Source organism: Falco biarmicus, chromosome 10, assembly GCF_023638135.1.
Source record: "Falco biarmicus isolate bFalBia1 chromosome 10, bFalBia1.pri, whole genome shotgun sequence".
Classification (NCBI taxonomy): Eukaryota; Metazoa; Chordata; class Aves; order Falconiformes; family Falconidae; genus Falco; species Falco biarmicus.
In genome coordinates, this window is record NC_079297.1 from 15,793,180 (window position 1) to 15,806,120 (window position 12,941).

At 56.5% G+C, this 12,941-nt stretch overlaps 1 protein-coding gene across 3 annotated transcripts; it reads left to right on the forward strand.

The window, feature by feature from the left end:
* The first annotated feature begins 1,195 nt into the window (after positions 1-1,195).
* TBC1D20 (TBC1 domain family member 20) lies at positions 1,196-12,411 on the forward strand. Of its 3 annotated transcripts, none has more exons than XM_056354647.1 (8): positions 1,196-1,360; positions 3,992-4,177; positions 5,402-5,482; positions 6,932-7,118; positions 7,926-8,027; positions 8,863-9,004; positions 9,706-9,890; positions 10,035-12,411. In XM_056354647.1, the coding sequence occupies exons 1-8, from the start codon at positions 1,318-1,320 to the stop codon at positions 10,288-10,290; spliced, it is 1,182 nt and encodes a 393-aa protein (XP_056210622.1). In that variant the 5' UTR covers positions 1,196-1,317; the 3' UTR covers positions 10,291-12,411. The 3 variants fall into 3 exon arrangements, with proteins under 3 accessions (XP_056210622.1, XP_056210623.1, XP_056210624.1); XM_056354649.1 differs by lacking the exon at positions 1,196-1,360 and adding an exon at positions 1,532-3,033; XM_056354648.1 differs by lacking the exon at positions 3,992-4,177 and having other exon boundaries at positions 1,222-1,360.
* The last annotated feature ends 530 nt before the right edge of the window (positions 12,412-12,941 follow it).

A 12,941-nucleotide genomic window follows, 5' to 3' on the forward strand; every position in this document is an offset into this window, starting at 1 on the left:
CTGGGAAGGCTGTGCCCCCGTTCACACGCACCATGCATGGTGAGCAGTGCAGAGAAGCCTTACACAAATGCCACAAACCCAAGTATCTCCTGAGAGAAAGGTCTTTTGCCATAAAACCAAAAATCTCTCCTGTCTCAGCAGTGTGATGGATGGGGAGTGGAGGTACTGAGCCAATCCTTAGGTTTTTTTGTTTGTGCTGCTGTTGGATTTCATTGACTGGCTTTCAGTCACGGAAGGCTTGTGGGCCTCAGCCAGAGCGTCTGTAAGCACAAGGGCCACCTGTCCCTCGGTGACCTCCTGTCCTGGAGCCATCTCGGCCGGCGGTTGCCTGTCCTGAGCATTGAGTGCTTTTTCCTGTTCTCAGCAAGTGCTGGAGCCTTGGTCTCTGGCTGCTCCTCATCCTCTGAGTGCCCATCCCTCCTTTGTTCTTTGGGGGACGTGGCTGCGAGCTTCCATGTTACCTCAGTTAATTTTGCCGGATAGGACGGAGAGAAATGGGGCAGGAGACCGTTAAACTGCCCTTCCCGTGAGGATCGCTGGCAGGGGCAATGAGGTTTTCCATGTGCACCAGGGTAGCTTTCCTCCTCCATGGCTTCATCCAGTGGAAATGTATTGTACTTAAATCTTTTATATCCTGGAATGATGTGAAAGTTGGACCGTGTTGACTGTTACCTCGATGTGCTGTAACTTAAAAGCAGCCCGTGTGACAAAAATACAGCTTGTGGTTGTTTGCATTAGGTCGTGAGCTCCGCAGAACGTTTAACCCAGTTATTTTCTGTTGTTCCGAGCGAGGAAGGTTTGCAAAGCGGCAGGGGGCCCGGTGCCCGCCGGCCCTGGCAGGAGGAAGCGCAGGGCCGGGTGCCGAGGGACGGTGCTGGACGTGACGAGCCTTCGGGGGGCGCTTGGCCTCGCGCTGCCGGCGCCCACCGGGCGCACCCGAGGGTTCAGGGTGTTCGTGGGGTGGCAGCGGCCCCGCGGGGGGTGCCGTGTGCCCGGGCCGCGCTGGGCAGGGGCTGTGCGGGGGGCCCGGGGGGGCTGTTGTTGGTTTTAGTTTTTAATAAAACCCCCGATGCCACCGGCGCGGGGGCCTCCACGTGTGGCGCCCGCCCTCTGCGCATGCGCTCCCGCCCCCCCGCGTGACCCGCCGGCCCGCGCCGCGCCTGCGCACTGGGGCACCATGACGTCCCGCCCGCGCGCCGGTGGCGGAGGGGCGGGGGAGCGGCGGGGGCGGGGCGGTGCTGGACGGCGCGGGGAGCGCGGAGCCCCAGCCCGGCCCGGCCGCGCTCCGGCCCGGCATGCGCCGCAGCGCCCGGGAACATGGCCCGGCGGAGCCCGCCGCGCAACGGCGTCGGCGGCCACGGTACGGGCTGGGCCGGGGCGGGCGGGGGGCACCGATTTCTCTCGGGTAGGTGGGGGCTGGAGCGCCCCCTGGCGGTGCGGCGGCGCCCCCTGGCGGCGGGGCGGGGCTCGGCGCTGCGCTCGTAGCCGCTCCGGCGGCGGGGGGGGCTGGGGGGCCCGCCGACCCCCAGCCCTCAGCTCGGGCCGGCCCGCAGCGGCCCGGGGCGCGGGAGCACGCTGGCCCCGGGGGCAGCCGGGGCTGCGCTTTGGCCACCGCCCGCCCGCAGGCCGGGCCCCTCGGGCCTGCCGTTGCCAGGCTGACGGCGCGGCGCTCCGGGGGGGCAGTGCAGCAGCGCCGGGGTCGCTCGCCGCGCGGAGCCCCGGTGTAAGCGCCGCCGCCTGCGCGCTGTGCCGGCTGTTGGGAACGCGGGGCCGCTTCCACCCCGGAGCCGCGCTCGGGGGCGGGCGGGCAGCGCTACGGGCCGCGGGGGTCGGCGGCCGGCCCGGCCCGCGGGCGGGAGCGGCACCGGGGGCCCGCCCGGGAGTCCTGCCGCTGCGTCCAGCCGCAGAAGCGCCCGCAGACCCGGGGACCTTCCGTGACGGTGCGGCTTGCGTTCGGTGCCATCAGCCCCCGCGCCCGTGTGTCCCTCTGCCCTCCCAGGCGGGACCGGCACCGTGAGGGTTTGAACTGGAGTTTTTGGTAACAGCTGCAGCCGCTGCCGCTGTGCATTCAAACGGTGGAAACATCGGGGTGTTGCTGGTGAGTCTCAGAAGAGGAGCCCACAGTGCCTGCGCTTTCCTTCATACTATTAAAGTTCCTTGTGTGCGATCAGGAGTTTCTTCTTCCATAGGCTTTGTCTGCTCCTTCCCGAGGCTCCGGTGGGTGACAGCCCCGTGCCTGCCTGTGGCAGGGGCAGGGAACGGCCAGCTGAGCGGGGCTGGTTGCTGTTCCTGGTCAAATAACTTTGCTTGCACAAGGGGCAGGAAAGGCAACAACAGGAAATTGTGGTCACTGGGGGAGCCTTTAATGTTACCAGGATCATGGGGGGCACCTGCAGATCTGTCATAGGTTGTTACAGCTTTTCATCTAAAAAGTGTTTAAACAGAACACTTGAGACAGCATCCACTGCTTGACCTACTTAGGGTGGGTGCTCCTGAGCAGCGCCTGTCCTGCCGTCTCCCGCTCAGATGCTGCAGGAGGCAGTGCTTCCAGCCGGGTGGTCCACGTGGTCCCCCAGAAGCAGGGAATGGGCCGGGGCAGCACCGAGGCAGCACCGAGGCAGCGAGGTGCCACGTGGGCTGAGGAACACGCTGCCCAAGTTGCTGCGGGGAGGGTGCGGCACTGAGAAACAGCTGTTTCTCCATCAGGATCCTTTTAATTCCTCCCACCCCAAATCCTATTCAGACATGTTCCTTATCGAACAAATCCTGCTCGGATCCCAAGAGTAGTCAAACCTGTTGAAAAAGCTTCCAAGGTAAAGGCAGCGTTTGCGGCCTCATCCTGCGCTCCAGCCCCACAGCTGCTCGGTACAGCCTCCTTAGCGGAAAGTCCTCCGGTGTGGGATATCGGTGTGGGATATCGGGTGGCTCCCAGCCACCTCTCTCCTTCCTTGCATGAGACAGCGGTAACAAATACCACAATGCAGTGTGAAATAGTGTCACTTCTCAGCTCCCCAGGAAACCCTCTTGTGTCCTGTAAATGCATTTAACCCATCTGAAACCAGAGCACCTCGTGCTTTGTCTGTTATTCCCTTCCCTACCTGCCCTCAAGTTTGTGTGCCGTACAAAAGAGGAGTATTTGTTTAATACGAGTAACCTGCTTGAATACTAATAGCCAGCATAGTGTTTGTTGGGAGAGAAGTCAATGTGCTTGTGATTCGTTAACTCTGGTGTAATTATGTCCTTTTTTTGTGATGGTTGCTGTCAATGGAAATGCTCAGACTTTTCCCTAGGATGACTGCATCCAGGAGCTGCTGTCTAGCTGGGAGTCCATAGGAACGTAAAGTTTGGTCTTGGGAAACACTTGATACCTGAGCTGGCAGCTGCGTCAGAGAGCAAACAGTTGCGGGATGGCTCTGTACAGCTGTCACAGTCCTGAATGGAGCCGTGACCCGTTGGGGTGTGTGGGAGCTGAGGGTGAGGGATCTACTCGGGCAGTGCTGGCGGCTCCTGTGCAAGGAGCAGTTTTAGATAGATAGATAGATATAAGCAAACTCTTTACCAATAATTCTCAAAAAGTGATACAAAAATACAGTATAATAATACAGCCTTCAGTGTATAAAAATTGCGGTTACAGCAGGAGTTTCTAGAACGTAAAATCCCAGACAAGTTACTGGGTGAAGTGGCAAGAAAGTGAGGTGTGGTCCAGCCAAGCGGTGGCCTCCCAGGGTGGGACCAGCGGGGTGGATAGGGAAGCAGGGGGATTCCCTGTGAGCCATAGTGCTGAGCTTGTGGAGATGGTGACAGTCAGCTGGTGGGTCACCCACCCGGGTCATACCTAGCCTGTCCTGGCAGAGCGTGTGCTGACTCTCCCGTGTCATCTCCCTTGTGTGTGTGACATCACTGAGTGGTTTTGCCCCCCTGATCTGACTTGCTGCCCCCACCCCCATGCCAGTGTTGCCTATCAGCTTGCCTCTTTGTGGTCTTCTTACAGACTTCGATTCTAAGAAGAAAAGAAAAGTGGCAGAAATTTATCAGGCTCTGAACAGCGACCCCATCGATGTGGCTGCGCTCAGGCGGATGGCAATCAGTGAGGGGGGGCTCTTAACGGATGAGATTCGTTGCAAAGTGTGGCCGAAGCTTCTAAGTGTTAATACAGATGACCTGCCCCCTCTTCCAGGTATGGAACAGCCTGGACTCAGGTGCTTTGGAAGAATTGCTCGGTGATATCCGTGCACACTAGAGGAAGGATCGCAGAGGCTGGAGCATGTGCTTTCCGACCAGCTTTTTCCCTGTATGCACTGGTGTGTTTCCCACCAAGCTCGTGTGCGAAGGGGACTTGTGCTGCAGCGTGAACGCTGTAGCTTCATGCACTGGTTGTATGTAAATGGCAGATTTGGAAATACTTAACTTTCTAAAAGTATTTCCATTGAGCCACAAGGGTGTTATTATCTTTAGTGACAGTGATGGAAATTGGTTCACCTTGGATGTGGTTGGTGGGGCCCTGAGCAGTTAGCTGGCATGTGTAAGTTCATCTGCAGCAGAAGGTACCAAACCTAATTTTTGTTGCTGCCATGGAGAGGTGGCTGTGCTGAGCTCTGGCTTGGCCGAAATGCTTCCGACGTGTCTCTTCCAGGCATAGATGAAGCAGTTTGTTGCATGAAGCATGTGTGGTGTTTGGTCAGAGCAGAAGCAGGGAAAATGACCTTCGTGATGAGGTACCTGCATAGGTTTTAAACCTGAGCAATGAAGAAGCTTCGAGTCCTGTAGCTTTTACAGTCCCCACAACAGATGTTATTGTTGTTCCTGAATCTGGCCGTTCAGAAGTGTGCATCCCCCCACGTCAGTCAAGAGCTGGATTATGTTAGGTGATCAGAGCTGCTGGAAGACAACACTTAATTTCACATGATCCCATAGATAGTTCTATGTGCCAGCAAATTCCTTTCTCTTCTGTTGTAACTGTCTCTAGCTCCCTGTGGAATGGGGTTTTCTTCCAAATTATTTCTATTTAATAAACTATTCTTTGTGATCTCCAGAGCACATCATGCCTTGCTGCTGCTGAGTACACTTTGAATTGCACAGCAAAGTTGTGGAGCAAAGATGTTTCCAGGAGTGCTGGGAGCAGTGTCAGTTTAGGCGGTTTTTATGTATGTTGTTTGAAGAAATAGTAAGTCTCGTTGCCTCGTGCTGAAGCGCTGTTAGTGTTAGAATGTGCGGCAGCGCGAGTGAGGGGACAGGGCTGGCATGTGATGTATGAAAAAGGGGACGTACGATGGGGTGCTGTGACTGTGTGTGCAGCCGCATCCTCCTGCCTTCAGCAGGATTGCTCCCAGCTCCCTTGCCCAACTCTCTTCCTGGTACCTTTGCGCTACTCAGTGTTAATTATATTCCTTTCTCTGAGCAGGAAAGGAGCTGCGAGAGGACAATAAAGATTACCAGCAAGTGTTACTGGACGTGCGGCGATCCCTGCGCCGTTTCCCACCAGGTGAGAGGGGATTCTCCTCTTCCCACTCTGCAGGGGGAAGATCTGTGCCGTGGGGCTCCTCCTGGTTCTGTCCTTACTTGGGGGGGTTTGCAGCAGGTGATTGCGCTGAGAGCCTGACTTCTTGAAAGCTTTTCCTTGTGAGCTTGCAGCAGCTCCTTCACGCAGTGAAGCCGTTCTGCAGCTATCAGTTTTCTTCAGCTGCCTGCGCCACCGCCGGGTTTTGGTGTGGCTGTCCCAGCGCTGCCCCCGCCCTGCCGAGCCCCTCTGCTGGCCCGCTGGTACCGTCACACAGCTGCAGGCCCAGAGCCCGTGTGTCCCTCGGCTGTTGTGAACAGGGTGACGTTAGGAGAGGTTGAACGCTTGAGAAATGTACCGTTTGCTTCAGTTTGGTTTAGGCTGTGGTCTAGCTCAGCGGCATGGAGGGTAGGTTTGTCAGTGGTTAGGACAATTTCTGGTGTAAAACAGTCTCAAGATTGGGTTCATGCACCAAATTTAAGAGAACTCTGAACCTTTAAAAGCAAACTGGTTTTGCAGTTGTTTAGTTCTGATGGGTGGCGGGTGCCTTGTGCTATTTATAAAACACGTAATCCAGCAGATATCTAACTCTGCAGAGCAGTTGTTATTTCTGGCCAGAATCTGCTTCCCTCTTCTGCTGCTTTTATTTTGCATAAACAGTCGATTCACTCTTACTCTGTTTTGGGTGCAGATACTGTGTGCAAGCCTGATTCTTGAAGGGTCTGCTAGTACAGATTTTTTTGCCCTTGAATGGCAGCCTCCTGCCTATTTTTAGACACATTAGTGAAGCAGGGGAAAAGGAGAACTTTGTCATTGCAGGATCTCCGCTGGGACTTTCTGCTTGGCCTTTGGGCATTTTATCTGTTGACAACTGCCAGAAACTGGCTGCAGCTGTGCATCATGGGAGCAATGTTTTTCCTGTGACATCCTGTCCCTAAACGCATGTTGTTAGCAGGGGACCGATATAAAGTTGTGGTGATGGAGGCCTTGCAATCTGATGCAGTTGGCACAGTTTCTGTGAAAATGGGTCCTGTTTAATTTTTTCTAGAACCCCTGGGAAATTAAAAATGATTAAAATGTCCTTAGCAGCACTGGATGTGCAGCGCAGTTCGCTCTGCACAGCACTGTACAAACATCAGTAAACCCTGCTCCCATCCTCCATGGTGACTTCCTCGTAGGTAGGAGCACTGCAGCTCCAGAAATTAAGCAACCTACCAACTGGCTGGTTTTCCCTGGGCCTTTGGAGTTCTGCGGGGCAGGATTAGGGCTTGGGATATTTTTTTCTGCTAGTTTTACCTCCCTCCCCTTTGCACCACATCTCTTGGGATAAGGCAGGTGGGTCCTCTCCTTGCATACCGCAGCCGCGCTTGCTCCCATGGCAGGCACTGTAGGCGATGCAGCCTGTCCCACTGCTGCCTGGTGCTGTCCCCACAGGGATGCCGGATGACCAGAGGGAAGGGTTGCAAGAGGAGCTCATCGATATTATCCTCCACGTCCTCAAGCGCAACCCCCAGCTGCACTACTACCAGGGCTACCATGACATCGTGGTCACCTTTCTCCTGGTGGTGGGGGACAGACTGGCCACAGCTCTGGTGGAAAAGCTCTCGACGCATCATCTTAGGTATTCAGCAGACTCAGCTGGAGGAGGGGAGCCGCCTGCATGTTCTCAGGTGGTGGGGACACCCGTGCAGGTGGAACTGGCCTGGAAGGGGAGCCTGGGAGGCAGAGCCTTGGGCCGGCTGCCTGTCACATCCATACCCAGAGGGGTGCTGCGAGAGAGCAGCGTGACCATACAATAGCACGTGGCTTTGCAGGGAGTTGTGCTCTGGAGAAGGGATAATTGAAGGCTGTCAGTTAATTTGTAGCATCTCTTGAAGTTGAAAAAGCCAACATGTATGCATTATTCATCGTTCTCTGGCCGTCTCTGCTGTTGGGGCCTCTGCAGCTCCTGGGGGCTGGCTCAGTACGGTGCCTCCCACTTAGCCGTATACTGCCCTGGACAGCGTGGTGGATACCGCCTGTGTCCTGAGCCCCAAGTCAAGTGACGCTCCTGTTTGTGCACTGAAATGAAAACAAGCCTTCAGCTGGGGAGTGGTTTGGAAGAATTCTCTCTCCTCTCCCAGACGGGGAGTTGGATTTTGGATGCTGGAAAGGCTTTGCGGTTCACGCATGCACTGCAGCAAAATAAGTGTCAGCTGACACCAGCGTGATTGTCTGGGTCCGGGTTTTCTGGGCAGATCAGCCCTGCGTATCCCAGGCGAGTAGGAAGGAGGCTACCCCAAGCAGGCAGAATTCCTTGGGGCTGGGGGCCACTCTGCCAGCAAAGCTGTTTATTGCAAGTACTTTTACTTACCTTCTGGCTGCCTCGCTGGAGGGAGAGCTCCCCGACGTGGTTGCTTAACAGAGCTTCTTTTAAATCTTTCCTTAGGGATTTTATGGACCCAACAATGGATAATACCAAGCACATCTTAAATTACCTGATGCCCATCATAGACCAGGTGAACCCTGAGGTGCATGACTTCATGCAGAGGTACGCAGATGTTCCCTCGGAGCCTCCTTGCTCTCCCCTGCCAGTCTCATGTTACTGTTCATGGGGCCGTTTGCACCAGCATGTCCCCAGCTAATGGTGACAGTTTGAAGCCACGTGACATCCTGCTTCTGAGCAGACCCAAACCCCTGCTGCCTGTCTTGAGGGGTTTTGCATGGTGCCGTCTTCACCCCGGGGGTTTGCAGTCCGTGTTGGAAGGGCTGGGGGGTTGTGGGCAGTGTCACACAAAGCTGCCACAGCCACTTCACATGCCCAGTTTTGTGGCTGGTGTGACCTTGCTGTAGTTTGTTACTAGTTCTGGGGAGAATTCCCAGGTATTAGTCCAGGCAGATTAAAGCAGAAGCAGGAAGGTAAGTGGGAAGGTTCAGTCCAGAGTCCTTTTCTGGGCAAGTGTCTGTTACCTTTCATGGCCGGGATGTCTTTGGGTACCAAACTGTGATTACAAACTTCCAGAAGTTAGTAAGCCTTTAGGGTGGAAAGGAATCTGAAAAGTTGACTGTGCTGCAGGACACTGAGTGTCCTCGGGTGTCCTGGTGTGCCAGGCAGCGATGTGCTACATCACACGTTCAGGCTCTCCTGAAAGCACACCATTTGGACCTCTGCTGTGGACCCCACTGGATGTGAGACGAGTAGTGGCAATAGTTTGCCTTGGGACTGTATCAGAGGTGCAGCTGATGGATCTGGACTGAGCTCTGAAGGCTCTGCTGATAGCCAGTTCTCTTTCCCCTCCCAGGCGTGGAGGTGCGGCGCAGGGATCGCCCAGGAGCATTTCGGTGCTGGTTCCGAGCTGCCCTAACAGCGCTTTCTTTTTGTGCAGCGCGGAGGTGGGAACCATCTTTGCTCTCAGCTGGCTGATCACCTGGTTTGGGCACGTTTTGTCTGACTTCAGGCACGTCGTACGATTATACGATTTCTTCCTGGCTTGCCATCCATTGATGCCCATTTATTTTGCTGCTGTGGTAGGTATCAGCTGGGATGGCAGGGGGATTAACTGAGCCGGCGTGAGATGGCTGCTAGTTCAGGGCCACAGAGAGGGGCTGGTAAGCCCAGTGCTGCTGCTGTCCCCACTGTCCCCAGCTCTGCAGGGGCCCCCCAAAGCCAGTGATGTCCTTGGTGATGGCAGAGGGCAGGTGGGATCCAGAAAAGCTTGGGCCAGCCCGGGAGCGTCCAGTTGTGCAGGCTGTTCTGGTTCAGTGCTGCAGAGGCAGCATGACCTGGTGTTTTTCTTTGCATTCATGTGCTGGCTGTGCTGCAGGGTGCTTGCTTGGGTGCTGGCAGCCGGGCTGGCTGGGTGCAGCCCTGCGCTGGGCAGCCATCCGCCCTTTCTCCTATGAGGGATCCAAACAAGTCTGTTTGAGGGCAAGTCATGGAGTCAAGCTACTGCTGAGATTCTACCTGCATCTCTGACCTGCAAGTAGCAGGCTCTGCCCGGAAGATAGAAGTAACTGCCCAGAAAGGGGCTTTTTGTGGCCTCGGAGTCTCAGGAAGGGTTTGGCATTTCTCTTCCCAGATGAGGAATGTTTCACGGCAGTGTGTCCCCTTGAGGAAGGGCAGGTCTCTCGCCGGAAGCAAAATGTTTTTCTCTTCTGGCTCTGAAGTGAGTGACAAGGAGTGGTCCCCGCTTCCCCAGCTGTCCTCATGCTCTCGCTCCTCTCTGCAGATCGTGCTGTACCGGGAGCAGGAAGTTCTGGACTGCGAGTGTGACATGGCCTCAGTCCACCACCTCCTGTCCCAGATTCCACAGGACCTTCCTTACGAGACTCTGATCAGCAGAGCTGGGGACCTTTTTGTCCAGTTCCCACCATCCGAACTTGCCAGGGAGGCCGCTCAGCAGCAGGCTGAACGGTGAGTGTGGGGCAGCCCGTATGCCGCGTGCTCTCTGCATCCCCTCACCAGCTCCTGCTTGCACGTGAAGATCTTCCTCCCTAGCAGGAGGCCAGTCCTGAAGGTGAGGTGGGGGCACTCCTTGACCTGTTTCTTCTCTTGCAGAACTGCAGCTTCCACTTTTAAGGACTTTGAGCTGGCATCAGTGCAGCAGAGACCAGACACTGTGTTGAGGCAGCGCTTCAGGGAGCGGCTCCGAGGGGAGGAGCGGACGAAATCCATCTTGACAAAGCCGAGGACCAACCGCTTTGTCAAGCTGGCGGTGATGGGGCTGACGGTCGCGCTGGGAGCAGCTGCCCTGGCCGTGGTGAAGAGCGCGCTGGAGTGGGCACCCAAGTTTGAACTGCAGATTTTCCCCTGAAGTCAGAGGAAGAGCCTTCCCTATCACCACGTCCTTCCCTGGTGGGAAGGGGTGACGACTGATGAAAGGACGTGTCCAGAAACGACTTGTCTGAAGATTATTTTTTATTCTTGCTGCGTCCAGTGACGCTTTTGGCCTTTGCGACAGAGACTGATGGGAACCAGCCCAGCAGGATTGTTCCCCCCACCGATGCTCACCTTGTTCTCTCCTCCCTGTGCCAGGGTGAGCAGACAGGCACTGCCACCGTCTCGTGAGGAACCAGAGGTATGGACGAGTCCAGCTCTACAGGCTGCGCACAGGTGACCGTACGAGTGGAGAGCTGTGTATGGGCTATGCCAAAACAATCCCACATTCTCTGTCGGGGATAATTAGTAGGAGTGAGGGCAGATCCTTGCCTGGAGGAGAGTGTCATGGCAGGGTTTGGCCTAGGTGCGTGCGTGGGTGGGGGCAAGGGGCCGTTACACTCCTGAGGAACACAGGGCAGCCCTCTGGCTCTGTATTGCTCCCATCCGCAGGCTGCCAGCCTGTCCTGCTGTCTGTGTTCAGCTTTACCAGTGGTCCAGCCCTTCCCTTTCCTATAGGCAACCTCTGAGTAGAGCCAATCCTTTCACAACTCCCTGTCAGCATCCTGCCATAAGGTTCTGTCCAGCGTATAACACTCCCTGGCTCTTTTTGCTTCCTCATCTTTTGCAGCATGATCTGTTTACAGGAGGGAAGGGCAGGGGACAGGAGCACACCCACAGGATGGCCAGACGGAGCTTAGCTCTCGGTTGCTGGAGCTCCTTTGCTGGCAGTAGCATGACCGTATCTTGGGTCTGCTCACCCTGCCAGAGGTATGTGCTGTCATGTGTCAGATTGCATCACCACAAGTCTTAGCGGCACCATAAACACCCATTGCGGACTTTTTTTACAGCTCTGGAAGCAGGCTTTAACACAGAGAAAGGTTTTTTCCACCTTGTGAAATGCTTTGCACAGGACAGAAGTCATTGCGGTAGGAGATCTGTCATAAATCTCACCCACAAGCTGATCAGACTTCAGCATCACCTCTCAGAATAATGCAAGTGAGGGAGTTTCCCAGAAAGGCCACCTTCAACCCCTGCATAGCTCCTGGCTCCCCACCTGGTCCCAGTGACAGTCCTAGCGCTCTCTGCCCTCCAAGCTAAGCAGCAAATCCTTCTAGACAACTTGGTGTCCCACTGAGACAAAGCCAATAGACAATATATGCCTCTACCTCTCCCCTGAGCTGCTAAACCTCCCGCAAGTGCCCTTACCTGTCCCTGACTGCTCCCACCCAGCTCCCCCGCCATTGCTGCATTGTGCCCAAAGCCATCTGTGCCGTGCCCAGGGGCTGCACCCCTGAAAATTAGGTGTTGGTTGAAGAGTTACGGATTTCGGGATAGAGCAGAAAACTCACGCCCTGCAAAGCTCAGCACCCTCCTGTTCCAATCCCCTGCCTGTTGGTTGATAACTGCCTCTGGGTGAGTTCTGGTTTGCCCCACGGGCCCTTGCTCCCGGGGCGGCTGTGCCTTTCGGACCTGGGCAGAGCGTGCAAGCAGTCGTCACGTCTGCCCCATGTTTCTGTACAGCTCTGAGCAGAGGAGTTTCCTTTGCAGGCTGAAACCCGGAACACGTTGCATCCGCTGTGCTGCACGCAGGGCAGTGAGACCCCTCTGCTGCCCACCCGTGCCAGGGTTGGCTGTGCCAGTGGTGAGAGCCGGGGGCTGCTCACGGGTCTCTCCCGGTGCGGTTGAAGGCAGAGCCTGTGCCGGGGGCAGCAGCGGTGCGAGGCCGAGTGCTGGGTGACTTAGCACTTTAGAAACTTGTGGTGCAGGAGAGTCTGTGGTGACCTGGGGGTGCTGCTGGGGGTCCTGGGACCCCTCCATACACTTCCCCCACTGCCCCAGAAGTGGCTGGAGCACCTCCAAGGGGGATGCCCCTGCAGCCCCCACACTCTCTGGCCATGATGCACTTTAGTTCTTGCGTTGTCCCCGAGGGAGGAAGGGCCTGGGAGGAGACGGTCACTTCGGGTGCTTCAGTTACTCTGTACAAAGACTTATACATACCCGTGTAAATGCAGATTTGTACAAACCCTATAACTGTAAAATAAACAGTTACTAAACACGCTTTCTTCCCTCTCCCTGTGCTAGCAGGGGCTGTGGTGTGGGGCCGGAGGTGCCAGATCTGCTCTCATGGCATCCTGTAGCCTGGAGTTGGCACGTCCCCTTCTGCGGTCACCAGCCCGCGTGGCCTCACGCCCGGCAGCCCCGTGGGGAGAGAAGCCGGAGCAGCGCCAAGCAGCGTTTGCGTGCCCCAGTCGCTGTTCCCCTTCCATCTGCCTACCTTTGGTTAAGTGCCAGGACCTGCGCGTGCCGCTGGCTCTCCGGGACAACCCCACTGCCCCGATCCGTGGCGCGGTGGGCAGAGGGGGCTGGAAATAGCCTGTCCTCCTGCCACTTCTGCACCCGGGCCGGGTGCCTGGCAGCGGGAGGGGATCCCGGGCACCGTGCCCAGCAGCGGAGGCCCAGCTGTCACCCCTGTCCCCTCGCAGCCTCCAGCAGCTGGGCTCCACTGAGCCGGGGTTGGGAACGGGCTCTGCTGGGTGGTGTGAGGCCGGTGGTTGTGTGTGCCGGATCCGGACAGGGCTTCCCTCT